General features: G+C 34.1%; 1 protein-coding gene across 5 annotated transcripts in view; it reads left to right on the top strand.

The window, feature by feature from the left end:
* The window catches only part of LOC115209272 (neuronal acetylcholine receptor subunit alpha-10), a 1,238,615-nt gene that overhangs the window by 1,145,720 nt on the left and 65,461 nt on the right, over positions 1-27,434 (top strand). For all 5 annotated transcript variants that reach the window (XM_036500962.1, XM_029777579.2, XM_036500961.1 and 2 more), the window contains one exon: positions 6,335-6,444. In XM_036500962.1, coding sequence (XP_036356855.1) covers positions 6,335-6,444 — 110 coding nt within the window. The remainder of the gene's footprint in view (positions 1-6,334; positions 6,445-27,434) is intronic.

The raw sequence follows: 27,434 nt of genomic DNA, 5'->3' as shown, positions 1-27,434 counted from the left end.
GAAAGTAAAGTACGTTTTGAGTAAATAGATAACCTATTCATTGCTATCTAGTTATTATTGTAAATTAATATCTTCCCGTTTACCCTATTTTGAGCATTCAGATTTCCTGCTATATTTTCTTCATTGTCTTTCGTTTATTGTTTCTTCCGTTGCTGTGTCTTCGTAGACAAGCAAAATTTGCCTGCCGAGATATAAGATCAAATGTGTTCCAAAGGTTAGAGTCCGTCTTTTTCTCGCTCTAAGTATCAATAAATACTAATCCTTAGCGATTTCATAGGGTTTTGTTTGCTAAATCTAGCACGTCCGTAACCCCGCGTTGAAGGTATGTCTGTTGTGTTTACCATAGTTTTTGTAGAAGTTGCAGTCTCGGTAGCGAGTTATCAACTGATACATATCTAGTAAAAGTGAGGAAAATATTAAAACTATTATATCTGTACTACACTTGTGTAACTATTTATGGATTTCCTTCTTCTTTCTATATGTCTGTCAATATATGCATATATACATACATGTAGATACATTTATATATACACACATTTATATATAGACACCCATGTGGGTAGTGTCTAACGATTATGCTGGGATACCATACGTGTTATAACACAATATCTCCAATGTTCTCAGGACATCAAACAAATAGTGGTACATAAAAACGTATATTGTCTGTAGTATATAATATTTATCTCTTACCAGATGGAGTACTTTTTTGTTGATCTTACCATCACAGAACAGTACAGTATACACACACACGTATACATGTATACGTACGTACACACACACACACACGCATGCGCACACACACATATATATATATACATGTATACATACACGCACGCACTCAAACAGACCCACCCATATATATATATATATATATATATATATATTATATATATATATTTATATATATATGCAAGGAGATTAAGAGTAATACAGATACATAGATAGTTACATAGATAGATAGATAGTTGATATATACATACATAATAAGTTATATGTAATTGTGTAGGTAGGTATGTAGGTATGCAGGTAGGTAGGTAGGTAGGTAGATAGGTAGGTAGGTAGGTAGGTAGGTAGGTAGGTAGGTAGGCAGGTAGGTAGGCAGGTAGGTAGGTAGGTAGGTAGGTAGGTAGGTTGGTTGGTTGGTTGGAAGAAGGTAGGTAGTTAAAAATTATGCAAAATCAAACAAGACAGGCGCAGGTGACAGAACAACAAAAATGTGCATTAGTTGTACGCTCAGGAAATATGGAGGAAACCTTTTTTCGTTTCAAGCCACTTAAACGCTTCTGAAGAAAGAAATGAGGAGAGAAAACAGATGAAGAGACTGAAAAAATGGAGTGGCAAAACGTGTAAATCGATTGATTTATAACCCATCCCAACTGCACATGACTTCATATCACCGCAATCACTTACAAAAAAACATTACTAAAACTACAACTAACTCCCAGCCCTAACCTATTTAACACACGCACGCATACACACAGACATCACATATTTCTTAATCAATACTTGTAAATTATTATACACTGTTTTCATTAGTAATTAATAAACTTTATCACAAAATACATTATGGCATACCATGGACATTTTAGGGAAAAATATCGAATGATCCAGTGCATCGTATAAAATTTCCGGTATGACACAGCTGATAAAATGTAGCTAATTTAATTGAATATTATTTTCACAAAATTCGTAGTGGGTGATAACTGAGGCATTATACCCTAATTAATGCAATTAAAATAACTCTTCATGTTAATAATAAGACCATAATAATGAACTTAACACTCTAGTGCGAAGCATAAAATATGTTACGATTTTAGAAAACTTCAAAATTTTAATTAGTTATCTTTTAACAACTTTCAAATTGCAAAATGCTTTCCAGATCAAAATTGCGTGTACACTACAGGCACGCGTGTGTGTGTATGCATACTTATATACGCATACATACACAAAGACACAAACACACACATACATACAAAAATACATGCACACACACACACATACATATACGTATATATATTTAATATAGGATAAGATTTTTCTCGAAAAAATTTTTCATCAATGGCCAGCATATTAAAAAATACCTTTAAAGGTTAAAATTATAAACAACTTACAAATAAGGGCAAACGAAAAAATTTCTAATGCCAAATATACCGAAAATTAGACGTATTGTCCATTACCATATAATTTTTCACAATACGCACGGTACTCGAAAAAAAGCCGACATAAATTTCTAAAAAATTCCATTATTACCATATCGGACCGATTTCAGGGTTAGTTCGTAATTAGAAATTTTTACGTTTGCCCTTATTTATAAGTTGTTTATATATATATATATATATATATATATATATATATATATATATATATATATATATATATATTGGCGGTTATGTTAGCTTCATGAAGGATTGGTGTCATCCAAGGAAATTTTGGTTCAATACCAAATATTTGGTGGGGAATTGATTTCTTTAAAATAGTGGGTTTGCATATAAAAACCTATAGTTTATTTTCAAATAAAGGAAGAACAAAATTGAGATTGTGAAGTTGATAAGAGTTTATTATCAAGAACAAATCGAACATTACCCCTTACAACTGTTTCAATTATAATCAGGGAATTAATGAAATATTATGTTCATATTTCCGAGCGTAATATCTTCAGAGGGGAAAATATACACTTTGAGGTGTTATACGTTTTTTTATGGATTAATTATAGCAGGCTGACAGATACTATGATTTGTATTTTTATGCGTTGGGGCTAGGGATTTGTGGGTTGGTTCGAGATAAGGTAGAGTAGGTAAATAGAATTATAGTAATAAATGTATTAGATGAATACATGCACATTTATTAGTAGAACAGAATATCAAATATAATGAGTACATGAGAAAATGAGCAGATTGTCAGTAGGTGGTAGGTATATATATGTGTGTGTGTGTGTTTGTGGAGGCGCAATGGCCCAGTGGTTAGGGCAGCGAACTCGCGGTCGGAGTATCACGGTTTCCATTCCCAGACAGGGCGCTGTGTATGATTATTGGGCGAAAACACCTAAAAGCTCCACGAGGCTCCGCAGGGGAGGGGATGGCGACCCGTGTTGTACGTTATACTCTTTCGACACAACTTGTTCTCACTCTCTCTTCCTGTTTCTTGAGTAACGCTGCGATGGGCTGGCATCCCGTCCAGCTGGGGAGAACACATACGCCACAGAAACCGGGGTCATGCACATGGCTAGGCTTGAAAAGGGTGACGTTATATATATATATATATATATATATATATATATATATATATATAATATATATATATATATATATATATATATATATATGTGCGTGTGTGTGTGTGTGTGTGTATATATACGTAAATATTTACTTATATATTTATTTAATTATATATGTATATACGCGCGCCCGTGTGAGCGCGCACACGCATGTACACACATATATATGCCTGTATTTTCACTAAATTTTCGAACGAACTACGTGCATTGGTGACGCTTAGTCTCGGAGATATTAAAATGAACATTTGTATTACTAGATTTCATGATTCAATCATTTCTTGCTGACTTAATTCCATAAAAGTATCAAATACTGTTTTGCAATAAATATGTTGAATCATTAAATCCTTTTTGTCTAATATAAAGCAAGCTGGATATTTTCTTTTAAATCATTGCAATATTGCTAGGGCGGAGAGCTGGGCGAATCGTTACCGCGTTGGACACAATGCTAACGGTGATTCTCCGAGATTTATGTTCCGAGTGCCAATCATACAGGAGTCGACTTCACCTTTTGAGTTTGATAAGATAAGTCCCAGACAACAACTGGGGTTGCTGTAAAGAAGTTACCCCGTCCCCACCTCTCCGAAATTACCTGTTGTAGAAATAATTATTACAATATTGCAACACAGTAACTTTGCAGATATTATCTATGTAATATCGTCTTAATAACGCAAGACTGACATGCAGATCAGATATTGAATATTTATAATATTTATCAAAATATTTTCTGCCTTCATTATTCATTTACAAAATAATCCTATCAAAATGCTATAGTATAATTACAGTTTGAAATATGAGGGAGATACGTTTTTTTATTCAGTAAATGTATTTCATAAATGTTATCGTCCATAACAGTTTTCAGTAAAGATGCAGATCTTAATTTTAAGTTGATGTGCTATTATATAAATGATAAAATTATTAATTTCAAAGATCAAGAAAATCGAAATAAAAAAATGTTTAACGTTATATTTTATTCTATGCATGACTGTATTGCTTTATTTTCTTCTGAATTTGAATTACATTTTAAAATATTTTACATGAAGTACCTGAAAAAAAAATCATGAGTTACTAAAAAAAATTCTTACAATTTCATTTAAATAAAATATTTGCTATTTTGAATTTAAAAAATTGACTGACTAACATACAAAATTAAAATTTAATGATTTAGAAAGTTACATTAATAAAATCATTGCATTCCTGAAAAAAAGATATTACTACAATTCAAAATACATGAACAGTTTCGTATGATATGTTTATGGAAATATTTTTCCACGTACTATGTATACTGTTTGATAACGATTCCATTATTCAGGATTCAATTCTCTACATGTATGAAATTATATTATTACATAGCTATCTGAGTAAAATATAGTTGAGAGGGTTGCATAAGTTATGTAGTATTTAGCATTATATATACTGCATAGGTTCACATCATTCCCTAGATCAAACAATATATCACATAGGGTAATCTGGAATGCCTACATAATTTATTCGTGTAGAATATCTGTTCAACCAAACATAATTATATCGCAATCTCAGTCCCTGAGATCGAGAGTGTTTTGCTTTATTTAGATATTTTTATGCTAATTATTTTAAATAACGCGAAGTGTAAAAAGTTAGGTCTTATTGGAATATTTGTTGCTACCAGTAATGTGTGTGTCTGTGTTAAACCGTTTCATACATTATATACACGTTCTTATCATACCTGAAACTATGATTTCTAAAACAAATTACGTTCTGAATACAATTTATCTTTGCAAGTAATTAATTTCCTCCAACGCTTTTTCTTTAATGAGTAAAATTCCAACGATTTTATATCGAACTGGCATTCTTTATTTTTCAATTTAGAGCACATGATTGGGAATGAATTTACGTGAATTTTATTTCATGACCGGAATATATCTAGTAATATCTACATCTCTAATATGTAATGTAAAATTTTCACGAGAGATAAAATGGAAACTAATAGTTGCTTTTATTTAAAATCGATGATTTCAATAAAAAGAAACAGGATGTTTGAATATCAATATCGTACTAAAGTACGTTATATGATAGAACCAATTGCATGTCGGGAAAGGTTTTAGTGGCATTTCTTTCTTTACCTTCTGAGTTGAAATTCCGCTGATGTCGACACTACCATTCATCCTTTCGGGGTCGAAAAAGTAAAGTACTGGAATATGTCGACTTATTCACACCCCACCGAAATTGCAGACTCTGTGCCAAAATTCGAAATCAATAGTAATATCTATTTTTGAAAGAAATTCATGCATCGTATAATGTAGATATGCATGCAGATACTGATATTTTACTGAAGTTCTCTTGTCGCAGAGGCGGCTGCGTGGTAAGTAGCTTGCTTACCACCCACATGGTTCCGGGTTCAGTCCCCAATGCGTAGCACCTTGAGCAAGTGTCTTCTACTATAGCCTCAGGCCGACCAAAGCCTTGTGTGTGGATTTAGTAGACGGAAACGGAAAGAAGCCAGTCGTATATATGTATATATATATATATATATATATATATATATATATATATATATATATATATATATATAATATATATATATATATAAATGCATACATATATATATATATATATATATATGTGTGTGTGTGTGTGTGTACATGTTTGTGTGTCTGTGTTTGTTCCTCAACATCGCTTCACAACCGATGCTGTTGTGTTAAATCCCCGCAACTTTGCGGTTTGGCAAAAAAGACTGATAAAATAAGTACTCGGATTACAAAGAATAAGACCCGGGATCGACTTCTTCGACGATGGCGGTGCTCCAGCATGGCCGCTGTCAAATGACTCAAACGAGTAAAAAGTGTGTAGAAATTCTCAGTCAGTAAACGTAGAAACAAAAAAATTAGCTGTACTCTGAAAAATCACAATGCAGATAACGAAGCAAAAACGTAAAAGATAGTGCAATATCGAAATTCATTTTAGGTGAATCTAACAAATATCAACAATTTCAAAGTACCATTTATTTTGAAATATTTCTAATATGTTCAACTTATTTCAAAGTGAGACAGATTTCTAAATTCATTATGCAATTACTATTTTCAGGAATGGAACGATGAGCGGTTAAGATGGAAACCAGAGGATTATAATGGTCTGGAAAAAGTTCGCATACCATGTGAGAAAATATGGTTACCGGATATTGTACTCTATAACAGGTCAGTAATTAAAACATATAATGCAAATCTTAATGCTTAAAGGATCACTTCTACATCTAAGTCGTACTTCCTGTGTTCGCACACTACGTGTGTTCGCATGCATATCTGGGTGTATATTTGTATGGGCCACGATAGGTTGTATCTAACTGCTTTTGCACAAATGAAAAAGCCAAGACACATTATATGAGGCCTCCTAATATTATACTAGTTGTAAAAACAGATGCATTTATATATATACATATATATATATATATATATATATATATATATATATATATATATATATATATATATATATATATATATATATATGTATATATATGTATATATATATATATATAGAGAGAGAGAGAGAGAGAGAGAGAGAGATGTGTCTGTCTGCATGCGCCTTCCTGTATGTCTCTGTATATATGTATGTGTACCTGTATGTATACATGTGTATATGAATAAATATGTGGAGGCGCAATGGCCCAGTGGTTATGGCAGCGGACTTGCGGTCGTAGGATCGCGGTTTCGATTCCCAGACCGGGCATTGTGAGTGTTTATTGAGCGAAAACACCTAAAGCTTCACAAGGCTCCTGCAGGGGGTGCTGGTGAACCCTGCTGTACTCTTTCACCACAAATTTCTCTCACTCTTTCTTCCTGTTTCTGTTGTACCTGTATTTCAAAGGGCTAGCCTTGTCACATTCTGTGTCACGCTGAATCTTCTCGAGAACTACGTTAAGGGTACACGTGTCTGTGGAGTGCTCAGCCACTTGCACGTTAATTCCACGAGCAAGCTGTTCCGTTGATCGTATCAGCTGGGACCTTCATCGTCGTAACCGACGGAGTGCTCTATGAATGAATATATATATATAATATTAAATACTGTCAAATGTGCATTAGATTATATGATTACAAAGTGCATTTTTTTCATACGTAATTCATGAAAATGAAAGAATATCACTCCCAGCTTTTGGATTGATTTACAGGACACTCATCTGATCACATACAGTCGAATATCTGCAAAACAAAGAGGCATATAACAAACATATTTACAAATATTGTCTGTATGTAAATTTACACACACACACACAACACACACACTCACACACATACACACACACACATATATATATATATATATATATATATATATATATATATCTGTAAAATAATTGTCACATTATTTTACAGATAAATCCCAATATTTACGTAATATTGAGGTATCTTTCTTTCTTTTGTTATCTTACCGTTTTTACCAATATATATATATTATATTCGTGTGTACATGTACCTGTATAAAATATATGTGTATATGCATGTAATAAGTATACATACATAAAAATGCACACATACGTATGTATATATGGCCATCTGATTATGTAATTGGTACAATTTGTTGTCGCATTTAAATTTAATCCTTATATTCTTCGCAAAAACGAAAAATATTATATCCAACGGGATGTATATACTACACATCAGAAAACTGTTATATCAGCCACAAAAAAAATTACATATACACACGAAAAAGTTTAGTCGTCCCCTTAAACCCACGCATTGCACTTGAATATATATCACATATGAGGCGAGTAATATATTTCATAGGGGGTTACTTTTGTTGTGGGATTTATGAATATAGATTTCTTTACTGACGGATCTAACTGGATGATGCACATTTTCTATTCGGGTCCCTATTTATTTTTATGTCACTTTTGTTGATTCTCAAAAAAGTATCATTTATTGTTTTGTTTTTTTTTTCCGGAAATTCTTTAAAAGTCTTCGTATATCATGCGGTATAATGTGGCCGCTGTAGATGCTGATGATTCAATTGACATTGGTCGAATCTACGCATGATGATGTCTCTAGGATCTGGTATGACTGGTATGACCCCAACCGCAAGAAGCAAGAGCATGAAGTAGCAGCTACAGAAGTATTTCACAAGTTTACTCTGTTTCTTTCTTCGAATGTTCTCAGATATTCATCACATTCACCAATTATTCGTTTAGTACTCTTAGAAGGACGAAATGCTTTGGGGCACGGTGGATTCACCATGGACGTTGTTCATATATTCTTATTCTTGATGCCTTTTCTTGCCTTAATATTTAATTTTCCAGTATGCATAGCAGTTTAACTTGTATTTTCCTCATTTAATTTCCCGTGTCGGCGAAAATAAATGGATAGGATTACCAGCAGTGCTTTTACTTTGAACTGGGTGAGATCTTTATCTTCCTAGTCTTACGTGATTCGGACTGGAATCAAAGACAATGATTATTCACCTAGCACCTGAGCTGCAATCGATGGTGTTAAAGAAACTATTTAATATGTAACTAGGAGATCATGGAATAAATAGCCTTTAGATGAAACACGTGAACTAGCTCAGCCTTATGTCTTACATATGAAGCTTCATGACCTTACCTTTGCATACTCAATGACTATATCCCTCATGCGGATATGTACTATTGATATCACATAGGAATATCTAAATATATGTTCACTGTTACTCCAGTCGTCTACATGTCGTTTCGACTTAACTGTCATTCAACCGCTGTCCACACTTTTCTACAAAGATACTCAGAAGAAACTGACAACGTCAGGTGTGATATACTATTGCTATTCCTACAATAGTACAAGGTATAATATACTATTTATCACTTTTCTATTCAGTTTCATCTCACTTCTTTTCTATTTATACATATCCGGGCACATGTTACTGTTGATTGACAAATACATACGTCCTTGACTGACTAATTTGGATTGTGTGCTAAAGAATTCCAGCGAATCCCTACCGCGGTTACCTAGTCGAAAAGTGATACATATATAATCATTTGGAAGCTACAACTGCTAATTATTACGATGTAATTGGTAGTTCTCTTATGAACGTCCTTTAGTTTATATCGATAACATTTTTTTTGCTGCTTGGGTATTGTTATGACATATTCCAAACAACTTGAGTAAAATTTAGAAACTGTATAACTGATGGACCACACTTAAATAAGTTTTTGAACCGAAACGTTTTGATGTCGGAAGCCCTTTGTTAGCAATAATGGAGATTCGCGTATTAAAGTGTGACCATTAGAAATATTCTTTTACGAAGATAATAATTCTTCTGCTGGACATTCGTTGTTTAACATTTACTAATTAGAAGTTTATTTTTTCTCGTTAGAAGTACGTAACACCCACCACTAAGTGTCGCACCATACAAATAATTGATTGCTAGTATGACTACTTAATTTTAAATCTAAAGAGACGTGATGAGTTCTTTGGATTTTTAGCAACTTTGAGGACTTTAGTTACTGCCCTTACTTGAGAAGCAATAGCCCAGAGACCAAAATATATAGAGAAAAGCAGAAAATTTGAGATTTCAGAAAACAACGAAAGGCAAATATAGACACTGTGGAAAACAAAAGCTAAGAAATTGGTCCATAAATACACTGGTTCTTATAGACTTACAAAATTCACCAATCAATTTGATAATAGGATTTTAGGCTTTGCTATCCAGATTGAAGGATGTGATCCAAAATATGTGTGTTTAATGGTGGCTGCACCGGCCTAGATATGTAATCAGTACTGACACTAAGACTATCAACTACATAAAAATTATGCTACTTTTTTCGTTTGTTAATCGCTGTGCAATGAAGCTGTTTGCAAAGATATAATGGACTTGGCAGCAGAAGTTGAGAGGATGGTGGTGTTCTCTACGGGGAAATTGTTGGTGATGTTATTTAGTATATATATATATATACTAAATAACATCACGAACAATATATATATATATATATACACTTGCTATATATACTTGCGATAGTGGTTGCAGTAAAATTGCTGACAAGCAAGTTTCTGCAGAAATGGAGGAAAAATAGACTTGTTTATCTTCTAACAAAAAAATTCTATTTCCGTAGCGCTTATTTAGGAGGTATTGGCGGTGAGTTTGGCAGTGGAAATGGTGGATGATAATGGTAATAATAGTGATAGCGACTGAATGTATACTATTGGAATTTTTCTCTCGCTCGCTCAGTAGTGGAGATGGTGAGGCTGGTTGCAATGTAGAGTGTTTGAGGTGGAGTTACTGATACTGTGGCTGTTGATGCCAATATATGTTGCTTATCTCATTCTGCAACATTCTAATTTGTTTATCTTCACACCTACTGCTCAATATTGTTGACAGTTAGCAGTTTGTCGATAAACAATGAGGAATCGCCTAATTATCCATCACTGCTGTACGTCAACATAAGAACCGTGACGTGGAAGTTACACCAACTGAGAGATGGTCTTGTGATTTTATTATTAGCTTTCATAATTAATACTGATGATGATGACAACGACGTAGACAAGGATGTGAATAGTAATGATGACAGTTTTCATGGCGGTGGCAGTGGTGTTGGTTATGTGGTTGCGGTAACAATGGTGCTGGTGGAAATTGTGGTATTGGTGATGATGAATAGATAATGGTGATGACGACGATGTTGTAGAGCAGGAACTTGTTGATAATAGTATTTATCATGCTGATCAACATGTTCACGATGATGGTAGAAGTATAAATGATTGTTAATACCGTAGTGCCTATCCTAATTATGTCTTTCCTCTTCCCCTTCCCCTTCATCATTATTATCGTCAACAACAAAAACAGCAGCAATAATTCTATCATGAACGGCATGTTGATAATGATTCAATAGGATCCTGAATGCCGATGATGATATGCATATATCTAATGCTGACATCGTTAGCTACTACACACATTTTTTCTCTCCTTGTTTCTCTCCTTGTTTTTTTTTCTGTATGTCTTTCTGTAGAATAGCGTAGGCTCGAAACGTAACAGACTTTTTCTATTCCTGAGCGCTATACTAATACGTTTGTTTGTTTGTACACCACCTGCCTTCGTCTTTTGTTTATTTTCGTAAACTTTCCCTTTATATACATATATATATATATACAGAGAGAGAGAAAGAGAAGGATACATACACGTATATGTATTTATTCTTTTACTGGTTTTAGTCATTTGAGTGCGGCCATGCCGGAGCATCACCTTTAGTCGAACAAATAGACCTCAAAGACTTATTCTTTGTAAACCTTATACTTATCCAATCATTGTTTTTTTTGCTGAACTACTAAGTTACGGAAACATAAACACACCTGCAACAGTTGTCAAGCGATTGTGGGAAGGGTCAGACATACACACAGTAACATATATATATGTGAGTGTGTGTGTGTGCATGTGTTATCTCCCTCCGCCAATCCGCGCTTGACAACGGTGGCGACGGGTTTATACTCCCTGTAAATTAGTGGTTCGACAAAAGTGACCGATAAAATAGATACTAGGCTTTAAACATTTCCCTCACTCACTTTATTCAAGTAAAACTCTTCCAGGAGATGCCCCAGCATGACCACAGTCAGATGACTGAAACGAGTAGAAAGAAAAAAAGAAGAAAAAGAAACTTGCTCAAATATAGGTTTACCCATGTACACTTATGTCTAATTCTGACTTAATTAACAAATGTTATAAAAGAATGTTCAATTTTGTACAGATGTTACAAAGAAGCTATGTAACCGTATCTTTATTGGATGATTAGAATATATACATATGCAAGATGCAATAAGCAGCTAGTTAAGTGTAATTCATAAAATCAGCCAACACATGAGAATGACAATCGGAATATAGAAAGATACCAAATGCTGTGTAGGAAAATGCAACTTGCTTGGAAAAGAGAATATCGGACTAGACTTCGTAATTGAAGAATAAAACCATGAACATACATGCTATTAGGGTTAAATGAGGCTGCCAAATAAATTAGATTACAGGGAGATTAAGGAGGAAATTGTGAAAAATCCTACAAACGATTAAGGTTATTATTAATAATTGATTGGTTACATTATATAAGCAATCATGTTTATCTATATGATAACCTTAGAAATATTCCGTTTTTAAGTAGCGTGTCTGTGCATAGAGTACAAAGTTTCTCGATCTCTCACACATTACTATTTTTACTGCACACGATAGGTTTCACATCTCTTGCAAATTATGCCAATAATAATGAATTAATCATTTGATGATTTATGCCGAAGTAGCACTAGCACGTTATATTTTAGAAATGAATACGCTAATGATATCGACCAAATTATTTGATTTATAGCGTTTTTATCAAATGTGGAAAGATAAATTGCAATTGTCAGGTTTTTGTACATGCACAATACATTTCTAGACAGAGGTTTCGCACGCCAGTGGCAGTGCCGCTCTGTGACTCTTTTGACTGCAAGAAATAGTGGCTAAATCATTATAAAATTAGTGTAGCTTCTTTACAAGGAAAACTACACTGGAAAAAATATTTGATTTTTGTGATAAGCTATTATGAGAAGAGGTAGTAGTCGTGACTAGATACCATGGGATGTTTACTGCTAGGTTGCCTTTAATAGAGTTGAGATTGTTAATGCAAGAAAACATTCGATCATCTTTATCAAATTTCAAGCAACATGCGCAAATCCATGGGGTTACTACAGTCTTGGTTAATTGATTTACCTCCAAAGATACCGTCTTCAACTACCAATCAGCTTGGCGAAGTCAATTCCGTTTCACGTCGTGTATTCTCTGGTGTACTGCAGAACTTCATAATAAAATCCAACGTATCATCTGCCATTGTAAAAGGGCTATACTGCTGTTTAATTCAGTAAGATCTTAATCGCCTGAGACATCTAAGGTGATATGGAAGACTGAGTTGTTTCGGTGTCTAGTATTTTAGATATGGACACTGATATATCAGGGGATTATCTGGTTACACTCTCCATTTAGTGATTGGTGCTTTCATTAGTGTTACACTAATGGAGAAATTAAGACACACCGCTAGGCGCAAATTTAAATACTACACTTGCTATCACCAAGAAAGTGATATGAGAGTAAAAACATGGGACACACTGAAGGCTTCAACCAACACTGTTGCTAACACAGCGAGCAAAAATAAAGAATAAGTGAGTGTGTGTGTGCGAATGTGTGGGTGTGTGTATGTAAATAATTTTGGAGATACGGCTGTGAGATTAAGAGACTCAATTTATGTCAATCGTTAAGTATTAATGTATATGTTTTTTGTTTAATCCACATCACACCACTCGAGAACCGGTTTTCCTTTGTCTATGTCACCAACTTAGTGGTTACGCAAGCCAAACTGCCACAGCGAGTACTCAGTTTTAAAGCAATGGCTACCGGTGTTGACTTGTTCAATTATACATTTTAAGGTTACCCCCACCCGGTATGAGAAGTGGAACAAGTGAAAGAAGATATGTGTGTGTGTATTTATGACTATATGTGTATGTGTACACCTATTTGTGCATATATACATACATATATATATATATATATATACATGCATATATATATACATACGCAAATACATATATACATATACACACACATATATATGTATATATATATATAAATTTAAATTATGAGGATGATAAATTGAATATTAATTTAACATCAATTCCATATTTGTCTATATCTATTTTTGCATATACATAGCAAATGAATTTATCAAAATTCATCTCTTACAAACGTGTTCTTATCACACAATAGGAATAAATGACACAACATCGGCTACAAAACGGTGATTATCGTCGCCTTTATCATCTTCATCACGTTATTTGCTCTTTAATTTCAATATTTTAAATATTTTTTGAGAACACACCATTGAATCGTCCTGTAAATTTGTTTTAAATATATCAAAATCATATTGATAAATGTATGTGTAATAAGGGAAATGAAAGAAAAATGATTATAAAATTTTGTGACATTGTCTACTTTAAGAGTTTGGGGTGTAAAGAAACAATACGAGAGCATTTGTGTTACATAAATATTGCTTTTAAACTGATGGATAATAACTTGTTTTAATATAAACCCGAATTAAAATAAAATATTTCAGTCACATCATATGTTTTACTTGACGTGATATCAATGATATCTAATTATTCGTTTATCTCGCTCATTTTCACATGTGGTATATTGCAAAATAAATAAACACCATGAAAATTACATGAGTGAAGCCACACAGTTGCATACATGAGCCTACGTATGTGAATTTGTGCGCGTACCAATCCTTTTCATTAACGTTTTTGCTTGTGTCTTACTACTGCTATAATTTTCAATCTTTATATTTGCAATATCCACTTATCCACTCATTCACAATTCACACATACCTATGAACATACGTACACACATACGTACGCACATAGTCCTTAAATGAATACATATTAGCATATATATATATATATATATATATATATATATACTCTCTTTCTCTCTCTTTCTTTTACTTGTTTCAGTCATTTGACTGCGGCCATGCTGGAGCACCGCCTTTAGTCGAGCAACTCGACCCAGGGACTTATTCTTTGTAAGCCCAGTACTTATTCTATCGGTCTCTTTTGCCGAACCCCTACGTGAGGGAGACAAAAACGCACCAGCATCGGTTGTCAAGCAATGCTAGTGGGACAAACACAGACGCACAAACACACACGCACACACATATATATATACATATATACGACGGGCTTCATTCAGTTTCAGTCTACTAAATCCACTCACAAGGCTTTGGTCGGCCCGAGGCTATAGTAGAAGACACTTGCCCAAGGTGGCACGCAGTGGGACTGAACCCGGAACCATGTGGTTGGTATGCAAGCTACTTACCACACAGCCACTCCTGCGCCTATATATATATATATATATATATATATATATATATATATATATATATATATATATATATATATATATATATGTATATATATGTATATATGAAAAATAATAATATGACAGCAAAAGAATGAATGAGACCTTGATATTATATAAAATAGACGAATTTATCTATAAATATAATTTGTGACAATTAGTTGGTTGTCATAATAAAACAGATGCTGGGGCTGAAGCCTGTTCCAGCATCTCATCAGTTATTAAGATAAACGCTATGAAAGAAATAAAAATGTTGATAAAGGGAAATACTCCAATAGGTATGGGGAAAGTAATACTTCGTTCATAGAATCCGCCTATGCACACATATACACACACATACACGTACGCATACACATACATGCATGTATATATATCGATATACATATTCACACGCATGTACATATACATACAAACACACATATATACATATATATGTCTACGCATACACACACATATATACACATGCACGCACCACTACGTTTATATACACATCTCTACACGCACACACACACATATATGCGCGGATATACAATACTTTGTTTATATGCAATTGCTTATACATACGCAGAAAGACGTATATATAAATAAAAAAAACACATATGCAAAAACGCATGCACCACTACGTTCATATACACATCTCTACACGCACACACACATATATACAATACGTAGTTTATATGTACATGCACATACATGCGCGGTTAGACGTATACACAAATAAAAGCACATACGGAAAACATTCACATTCACAGCAAAGTTGAATATACAAATGTGTTATATATGTATATACACAAATACATTCGCCTGTCTGTCAAACACGTCTACACCCTCAGATATATAAACGAATATACATATATACATATATGTATGAAGAAAGAGACAAGTACAATAGGTAGAGTCTTGCACTCGTATATATATACAATCATTCGTACATATGTATATATGCACGCAACTACACATCAGGTATATACTACACACGTATAAGTCACACAATTATAAAGGGTAAAAAATAAGATACAGAAAAAAATATAAAAAGCTATAAAAATATATATAAGAGATGTTAAAGACATGAAAAGCTTGAAGGTGGACATATTATAAAAAGCAGGTCCTGTCTGTGATCTTGGGTGGTCCTAAAACGTAGCAAATGTTTTGTCATATGTGGACATAACACAGAAAGTTCAGTTCTTTAATTTAGACATGTAGCGTTGTCTAAAGTGCTTTTCCAGGTGAGCCATCTTTCCATATAGCAAAGACCGCACTTTCCACTGCCGTTGGTGTAAGGCTTACACTTAGCGAAGATCTTCCAGTGAATCTTATAGCTCCCACATTTTTTTTAAGAACCATATGTAACTGTATAGTTTGGTTGTTTTCCTTTTATCCCAGTGCCTGAAGCTTAAGGTCTTATTGTTGAGACGAATCTATATCCTTGGTGATTGTAGATACTACGGTGGATTTATAAATGATGGCCGCGGTCTTACAAGCTCCATTTAGAGGGCACAAAATTTTAACTCTGCAGGAACAGCCGGCATCAAACAAAATGATTTACTGCCAGGTGACATTTGGCCAACCATATATATATATATATATATATATAAAATATTATTCGAGACAAAACCACTATTTTGCAAAACAAACAAGGAAAGACTTAATCAATACATAAAATTTTAATAAATAGTCAAAAAAACCGCCACTACAATCGTTTCTTGTCTTGATCGACAATCTTCAGGTGGACTTCCAATCTAAAAAATCAATATTTTAAAATATAAAAATAATAATTTTAAAATAATTAAAGTATGAATGAAAAAATATAAGTATATAATCCATATATAACCTATCTATAATCCATATATAAACAATATATAAACAATATATAAACTAAAAAAACCTATCAACAATTAAATATAAAATATAAAATATAAAATATAAAATATAAAATATAAAATATAAAACAAAACAAAAAAAAAATAATAATAATATAATAATACACTATATATACACCCATACGCATATACCTAATTATATATAACCATATCTAGCTACATACACTAAATCACACACCTATATATATATCCCTATACATACACATAAAAAAGTCTAGGCAACTATAAATAAATAAAATAGCTAAATACTTCAACACAATACTTATTCATACTCCCACACACACACACACACAAACAACCCACATTCACGCTCTAGAAAACGGACATCACTCAAAACTATGAACGGAGAAATGGAATAAATGGAATTAAAAATTATATTCACTTGGTAAAAAGAACACTACTTAAAAATTATGAATGAAACAATGCAATAAAACAACAGACATCGCAAATAGACACAAATTACTACAAATTCCTTATCAAACCTACCATGATAACCAAAACTCATAAAAACATATAATGATAAAATCTCCCTTTACTAAACTCTATAACAAACCTATATAGCAATCCCCCTAACCTAAACATTCACACACAAATACACACTCGTAAACCACACACTCACGACATATACAAATACCCACACCACTTACACATACCAATACATACATATAAACCTCAACATATACTCCAAAAACCCACTCAACTCCACACAGACAAATAAACACAAAAATTATGAATGGATTCTTTTATAAAACTACCATGATAAGCTAAAACTCACAAAACAGAAATGATAAAACCTCCCTTTACTAAACACTAAAACATACTTATATAGCAATTCCTTTAACCTATACATTCACACACAAAACCACTCGTAAACCACACACCCATAACAAATACAAACTCCCACCCCACTCACACACACCCAGAAGTACATATAAGCCTCAACATATACACCAAACAAAATTACTTTACCAAGGAACTTAACATATATATAAAAAGTATAACCGCTCTAGAAACGAACATCTCTAAATTAATGAATGGAGAAATGGAATAAATGGAATTAAAAATAAAATTCACGTGGCAAAACGAACACCACTCAAAAATTATGAATGAAACAATATAATAAAACAACCAACATCGAAAATAGACAAATTACTACGAATTCCCTAAAAAAACCATGATAACCAAAACTCTTAAAAAACATATAACGATAAAATCTCCCTTTGCTAAACTCTATAACAAACCTATATAGTAATCCCCCTAACCTAAACATTCACACACAAACACACACGTAAACCACAGACCCACGACTTATACACATACCTAAACTAACTTATAAACCTCCATATACACCAAAACCCACACCCTCCCACACAGACAAATTAACTCATACATCCCAAAACCTAAATAACAAACTCATATACACATTCACACACAAACACACACACACGCAAAACACACACACACAACAAATACATATACTCCCTCACATATACGCATATACATACTCACTAAACTCAATATATACAATATTTACACACCCACACTCATACAGATAAATAAATTATACAACTAAAAACTCGCACACAATCTCATATACATAAACACTCCTATGAAAACAACATTAAATACATCGTAATTAACCAGAATATCAAAAATAACAATATGACATAAAGGTAAATAAAATACATACTTACAATTCAAGTCAAATTATGAAGTGAAATTAAATTCTTAGCCGTTAAAAAATCAAACCAAAATTACGTTACCATAGAAATAACTTATGTGAAAAAAGACTAACAAACAACTTGCAGTAACCCAAACCCATTCTCTATGCCTACCTCACTACTACACTATTCCATTCACAATTCCAAACAACGCTAGTCCACCTCCTGGTTATTCACGTGGCAAAACGAACACCACTCAAAAATTATGAATGAAACAATGTAATAAAACAACCAACATCGAAAATAGACAAATTACCACGAATTCCCTAAAAAAACCATGATAAACCAAAACTCCTAAAAACATATAACGATAAATCTCCCTTTACTAAACTCTATAACAAACCTATATAGCAATCTCCCTAACCTAAACATTCACACACAAATACACACTCGTAAACCACAGACCCACGACTTATACACATACCTATACTAACTTATAAACCTCAATATACACCAAAACCCACTCCCTCCCACACAGACAAATTAACACATACATCCCAAAACCTAAATAACAAACCCATATACACATTCACACACAAACACACACACACGCAAAACACACACACACAACAGATACATATACTCCCTCACATATACGCATATACATACTCACTAAACTCGATATATACAACAATATTTACACACCCACACTCATACAGATAAATAAATTAAACAACTAAAAACTCGCACACAATCTCATATACATAAACACACCTATGAAAACAACATTAAATACATCGTAATTAACCAGAATATCAAAAATTACAATATGACATAAGGATAAATAAAATACATACTTACAATTCAGTGTCAAATTATGAAGTGAAATTAAATTCTTAGCCGTTAAGAAAATCAAAGCAAAATTACGTTACCATAGAAATAACTTATGTAAAAAAAGAATACGCGCCATGGAAAGTAAACGTCATTTAAATTATGAATGGAGAAATAGGAAAATGGAACTAAAAACTATATCCACGTGGCAAACCAACACTACTTAAAAAAATTTATTATGAATGGATTCTTTAAAAAACTACCATGAAAAATCATTATATACATCTATGAACTTTAGCTCACCTTAGCATCTCTAACAAACAACTTGCAGTAACCCAAACCCATTCTCTATGCCTACCTCACTACTACACTATTCCATTCACAATTCCAAGCAACGCTAGTCCACCACCCGGTTATTCACGTGGCAAAACGAACACCACTCAAAAATTATGAATGAAACAATGTAATAAAACAACCAACATCGAAAATAGACAAATGGTAAGCAGTAAATCATATAACTGGATATTAGTGGCTGTTATTAAGCTGATATAGCCTCAAACATTCTTGTACCATGTAAAAGTAAGCGAATCCTTTGTCGAAATTTCTGATAAACTTGGTCTATCAATCTCAAAAAGTACAATGCATTATAGTATGTTGGTAACCAAATCTATTTTATTATTGTAAATCAGCAAGCATCTTGCTTATGCTATTATTTGTTGTCTATCTAGATCCTTGAGAACATGATGGTAAAATTTTTACATATCTCGAGCAGCTTTATTTCCGTTTTATTTTCAGTAATATTTGTGTCTAAAATCTTTAACCAAATATAATTAAACAGCACGAAAACGAATCATAATAAAATAGCATATTGGTTTCTTCTCCTCACTGTCCATATATATGCAGTGTCAGATATATCGCCTTTTTTCATGAAATTCTTTTTCAAAGCGACAAGATTATTGCAAGTTCCCAATGTCCAAATATAGTTCACAACAAACAAGTGAAGTTAACGACTTTTCAAGACCATGGAATTCGTAAAAGAAATTAACTTAAGCTTCTTTCCTCCCTATTAATCTGTGATCAAGTTATCTGCATTTTTTAATTAAGGACTGTATTATGAGGATGCATTCGAAATATAGTGCTGAATGCTTGGCTGAAATTCATACGATGTCATGGCGTTTGAGACGCTAGACACCAAGAACAAATTCTTGCTTGATAACCAAGGGTGACAAGAGAAGACATTGTTCTTGCCACGACTGCAAAGCACCAAGTATATGTGTGCGTTTGAGTAGGAGTGGTTGTGTGGTAAGTAGCTCGCTTACTAAGTAGCCTGCATATTTCCCATGAGTTTTTTAGACTTCCCATGAGACTTTGTTGTCAGTGTGCGCATGTGCCAGTGTGTTGTGCACTAAAGATATAGCCGGTAGTGTTTAGCCTGACAAAAGAAGCTGCTGCAAGGTAAGACTTTTCTTTTGGACCCAGTGAGGGACGTCGTCAGTGCTTATATGTTTTACAGTCAGGCAATCCTCATTGGTTTCAGGATGTTTGGTGACTATCCTGGCACGAAAAGTCGTTTTATTTTATTTTTATACGTGTGTAGTATACCCACCAAGTATTTTGATAAATTTTCTGAAGAATTATGTATTGAAAGATATATTTAAAATCAGATGTTTTTCTCCGAAAACAATTTAAATCAACGATGCACTACTAGAAATACCAGTAATTAACTGTCTTCAGCTGCCTTAATATAAATGTCAAATCACCCTCATATCACAACCAACAATTTTAAATAACAATAGAAATCATTAGAAAGTTAGTCTTACACCACATGTTCCTCAAATAGTTGTGTTGGCTGTGGCTGGAATTATCTTGTTCAGCTCCAGAAAGGATTTTGATCGGCACCAGGAAGGACAAGTGTATGATAGCTTTCACAGTCTGCATCTGAAACCTCATAGAAACATTTAAAAAAAAGCAGTCTGTTTAGAATTTTGTATTTATTTATATCAAACCTCGACACGAGCATACATATCTTTTGCTTTCCCCAAAATAATGGCGCCTGAAAACTTTAATATATTAAAAAAAAATAGTATCTTTTTCTTTAATTTTTAGTTTCAGATTCAGTTTAATTAAAATAACATTTGTTTGATCATTTATCTCTTGAAACTTCTTTGAAAAGATAGCTTAAAGGACAAAAAGACTCGTCTAATGATAAGAGACACTCGTTATCACTAAAATACTGTTTTAGATCAGGCGTATGTAGATACATATATGCTAACTTCTAATTATCTTTAATCAAATTATCTGAGGAAATAAAATAAACACATCATATTTTATTACAATCTTATGACCCCACTTCAATTTTTTTCGCCTAGAATAGTTATGTGTTAAATGAATTTTGAATCTTGCCTGCAGGAAGTTATGTTTTTAATCCAGAATTTCAGACAACCAAGATTATTTAAAACGAAAAAAAAAGAAAAAGATAATGAGAGATAGAGAATTCTCGTTTATTGAAAAATATACAGCACACATACCACACAGATATATATATATATATATAGCAAGAGAGAGGGGAGAGGGAAGAGAGAGCGGGAGAGAGAGAGAGAGGGGGAGAGATGGAAAAATTTGTCTCTTCAAACGCTTTCGTTCCCTCTTTTACAGACTGCTCCAGGACTCCACCTTGCTCCCGAGGGCAATGCTTTATATGGCCATGCTCCAGACACCGACGACACCGGGAGTGGGGGCACCCTCAAGAATCAACAGGTACCTGCACCCGGCCATTTAAAAAAAAAATCTGGCATAACTAGATTTATGGCTGATTGGGTCCACAGGATCAAAACAACTTTTGACCCTACCCAATCAGCCGCAAGAAGAATTTTCACCTTGAGGAGCCTGGCTCCGCTGCCACCCAGACCCTGTCAGATATTATCCTCTATCCACTAGGTCTCAATTACGGGTAGCAAACTACAGACTCAGACCCTCGTCAATTTCTTCCCACTATAAGCGGGAAGAAACAAAATTTCTTTACCCTCAACGGGCTGGCTCGCAAAACTGTGATACTCATTTAGGGTGTCAAACGGCAACCACACCGGTGCATGTTTGACTTCCCAAGAGATATACTTAATGGTTGGCAGATGTTCCGCCAACACCTGCTCTATCATCTGCTTGGAGAAGACGGTAATGATGCCAAGAACCATCGAACATATTCTCAACACCACCATTTTCTCCTCTTGCCTGTCTTAGCCACTCCTCATGTAGGACAATCTCCCACTCTACAATCTTATGCGTATTATATTTTGCCATGTCCAAAACAATAGTTCAAAAAAAAGGAAAGAAATAATTCAAAAGAAAACAAAACGGAAGAAGAAAGAAAAAAAGCAAACAGTTCAATAAAAAGTCACATTAGAAGAAGACAACAATAGTTTAAAAAACACAGCAAAAAAATCTTCTGGGCATTCATGTACTAAAAGCCATTATGGTACTCCAGATAGAAGCTGGATGGCTCCACTTAAATACAGCTTTCCAACGTAGATGTAATATACACACTATTTACAAACAGCGAACGACTTTTCGTGCCAGGATAGTCACCAAACATCCTAAATCCAATGAGGATTGCCTGTCTGTAAAACATATAAGCACTGACGACGACCCTCACTGGGTCCAAAAGAAAAGTCTTACCTTGCAGCAGCTTCTTTTGTCAGGCTAAACACTTCCGGCTATATTCTTTAGTGCAAAAAACACTGAAACACGCACACACTGACAACAAAGTCTCATGGGAAGTCTCAAAAACTCATGGGAAATATGCTGGCTACTTGGTAAGCGAGCTACTTACCACACAGCCACTCTTACACAAACGCACAAATATACGAGGGGCGTTCAATAAGTAATGCCTCTGACCCACTTGCAGTTGCTTGATCTAGCCGAAATTTTGCATGTGCAATTATTTATATCTCTATAAATTAAGTGGCAAATTACAGCTCTGAACTAATTGTGGTTTCTGATTTACAGGTGTTTGAACTGAGTGAAGTGTGAAACGGAGCCTGTTGAGTGTCGAGCAGTGATGCGGTTTTTGTATTTGAAAGGACGCACACCACGGGAGACTTTTGATGAAATAAAAGTAACTTATGGTGATGATGCCCCATCATATGACCTTGTAAAACGCTGGCATTGTGAATTCAAACATGGTCGGAACCTTGTGGAAACAGCTCCCAGATCTGATCGCCTCCTTCTGCCATTGATGAGGCATCTGTCCGTCAAGTTGAGGCTGCCATTTTGGAAGATCGACGCATAACTATTCGCCAAATAGCCCATGAGGTCAAGATTAGTACCGGGTCTGTGGAAACTATCATTCATGACCATTTGCATATGCAAAAGGTGTCTGCCAGATGGATTCCCAGGTTGCTCACACCTCTCCAGAGGCAAGAACGCGTCGATTGCGCGAGGATGAATTTGAAGATGTGCCAAGAAGATGAGTCAAAATTTGTCAAAAGACTGATAACACAGGATGAAACCTGGGTCCATCACTATGATCCAGAGACCAAAGCCCAGTCAATGCAGTGGAAGCACCGTGACTCACCTCCTCCAAAGAAGGCAAGGGTGCAGCCCTCCGCTGGCAAGGTCATGCTCACAGTCTTCTGGGACCAGGACGGAGTAGTGATGACAGATTTTTTGGCAAAGGGTGCCACAATTACAGGAGTCTATTATGCTTCACTTTCGAGGAAATTAAGAGAAGCTATCAAAATCAAGAGGCGGGGCAAGATCAGCAAAGGCACCCTCCTCCTGCAGGACAACGCTCCGATCCACAACTCGCGTGTCGCCAGATCAGAAGCACAGGCGTGCGGCTATGAACTCATCCCCCATCTCCTGACCCGCACCCTCTGATTTTCACCTCTTCCCAGCCATGAAGTTGCTTTTGAAAGGAAAGCGTTTCCCAGATGATGCAGCCTTGATTTCTGAAGTCACGTCGTGGTTCGAGGACCAAGCTGGGGTCTTCTACAAAAACGGTCTTCAGAGCTGCATCAGACGATAGGAGAAATGCGTAACTCTGGGTGGTTCCTATGTAGAAAAAGACTAATAACTGTGCGAAGTTTCGTTGCTCTACTGCTATGGGAAGTGGGTCAGGGGCATTACTTATTGAACGCCCCTCGTATATATAAACGACGTGCCTCTTTCAGTTTCCGTCAACCAAATCTACACACAAGTCGTTGGTCGGCCCGAAGCTATAGTAGAAGACTCATACCGAAGGTGCCACGCAGTGGGATTGAACCCGGAACCATGTTTTTGGTAAACAAGCTACTTATCACACATACACTTCTGCGCCTATGTATATTTATATTTATATAAATATATATGTGTATATATTTATAAATGTACATAATTTATAAATGTATATATATATATATATATATATATAATTTTAAAATAGGATAAATTTAACCGGAGTATATTCAATACTGAATTTTTATTCCAAATAAGCACGTTGTTACCGAAATGCAATTTGAAAAAGCCTACCATTTACATAGATGTATAAGGGGTGAACAGTTCTATATGCTACGGTGGATACGATGGTTGCTCGTCTGGTATGTTGATTTTGTTCATTCATTATAAATCTTGCACCGATGAGTAAAGAGCGCAAACCACTGCACTGATTATGAAATCACTGGTGATCGGCAGCTAAATTCTGTTTTTAAATGACTTGGTTCGAGACTTGCAGTCGGTACGATATGTTTATTTTAGTAGTTTTGACTGTAAGAGTCCCTCCTAGCGTGCGGCATTTATGTGTAATAATGTCCTCTATATAATATATATATATATATATATATATATATATATATTATATATATTAGACAGCGAGACAGAGAGAAGATCCAAGGATCCAGGTGGAGTGATTCGGTGAGCTTCAAGTTATCGGTAGAAAATATATAAAAAAAAACATCAGCATTAACTTACCCACAATTAAAAATGTTAATATATATATAATAATTCGCAAATTTCAGCCTGTTATTACTTGTAAATTATATTGATAACGTTTGTTTAACCCAGATCAATACATGTCAAATAGAACATAACTGTTCTAATTCTGTTACCAACTGACATTTACCCGACTATATATGTATAAGACCTATATGAACTATGGTGCCTTTACTTCAGTAATGGGTTACATTGTGATTTGAAGAAAATTTCACTGCTCTCTCCATCAGACTTAACGTTCATGGAGGTCATTTCTTACGCATAAAAAAATTGTTGTGGTGTTATACTGGAGATCGATCCTAGGTCACCTAGATGAGAAATTTGTGTTCTATAACTTGATGGAAAACTAATTAGAATTTAAATAGTATTTCTTCATAAAGTAATTGTTTGATGTGACCCAAGGTTGTCAACAGTGATGGCGCTTAAATTTCGTTCAATAAGATTTCAAAACAGAATTTATTGCAATACACTAATTGTATAGTAGTGAAATTGTAATAATTAAATAAAAAATGACTGTAATCGAATATAACACACTGATATTTAGTAAATCCAGCTGAATTGTGTTTTATCTCGGAAAAAAATCAGCAAAATTTAATTTTCAAAGAGACATTTAATATCAATAAGAATGTAGCAATGCTTTATCATGCAGCTGCTAATCTTAAGTAATAAATATAAATTAGTTATCATAATTAAAAACAGATGTATTTGTCTCTAATGATACTTATCACGTCTCGTTCGCTGGTTCACAGCTCACAGTTTGTCGCATCAAATCTCTTTTACAGATCGATGAAATTAATTTGCTGATAAAGATTGTATCATGCTCTCCAATTAGAAACGTATGTTTTATACTGGACAATACATTAATATAACTTTCTATGGCCACTGCACTAAACTTATAGGATTTTATTTAATAGCTTACTTAACTAATTATCTCATAGCATGAAACAGCAAACTAATAATATGCATAACGTACCAGAGTCAAACGTTATAGTGCTTTCTCTTTAAAATTCTACATCCATATACACAACGTTATCTTCCCATAATTAATATCTTTACGGAAAATGTATGAACTCTGAAAGTGTCCATTCTAAATGGAGCTAATCAAAAAGTTTCTTTGAACTTTATAACGAGAAAGAAACAGAGTGGTCAAAATAATTGATTCATTATTTGCTGTGCACATATAACGAAATAGATGTTAAAATGTAACCAACCGATAGCAGCTATGATGGATGACCAGTGAAGGTAAAGGCCATGGGGGATTCTTTGACGTTTGATACTATGAACACATAAAATATTGTGTTCATTAGGATATATTCCCTTTAATGATTAACAACGGTTTAGATTACGAAACGCGTTGCTTCTATTGGAAAGACGCATTTAAATTATCAGATTCAAGCTATAACGTTTGAGAAGCAGGCTTAATGTCACATTCCACTCGAATATCTGTGAGAAATTGTAGGAGTCACTTTCTTAAGAAGTATTGTCAGAAAGGAAATAGATTCCTTTAATCTGAGATCTTTCCTCGTTATCTCCCAGCTAAATCTGCTTTATCATTGTCGTTCTTTTAATATTAATGCGTCAGATACAAACAAACAGAAGGACCTATTCTACACTCAATATTATAAGATAAACGAAAATAAACATTTTTTCTCGAGATTTACGGCCGGCATTTTGCCACTCGTGTGCGCTAAAGAGAAAGTTTTTGATCAATAAATCTCTTCTCTTAGGGAACTTTTGTCAATTACATCGATCAAGTAATTAAATCAACTTTTATTATTTTACGCAGTTTTTTCAAAGTATCAAACTTCAGTACGTTTAAAACAAAGATTATCATTATATTTCTATAGGCAATTTATTGTCTTATCCGACGGAGCAGGTGTAAATAGCTAAATCAATTAACAAGAGTAATTTTTTATCTGATAGAAACATTAGCTACATTTATTTTTATTTTCTTTCTATTGTAGG

Source organism: Octopus sinensis, linkage group LG3, assembly GCF_006345805.1.
Source record: "Octopus sinensis linkage group LG3, ASM634580v1, whole genome shotgun sequence".
NCBI classification, from domain to species: domain Eukaryota; kingdom Metazoa; phylum Mollusca; class Cephalopoda; order Octopoda; family Octopodidae; genus Octopus; species Octopus sinensis.
Note: the sequence above shows the minus strand (reverse complement) of the source record. Positions and strands in the feature narration are given on the sequence as shown.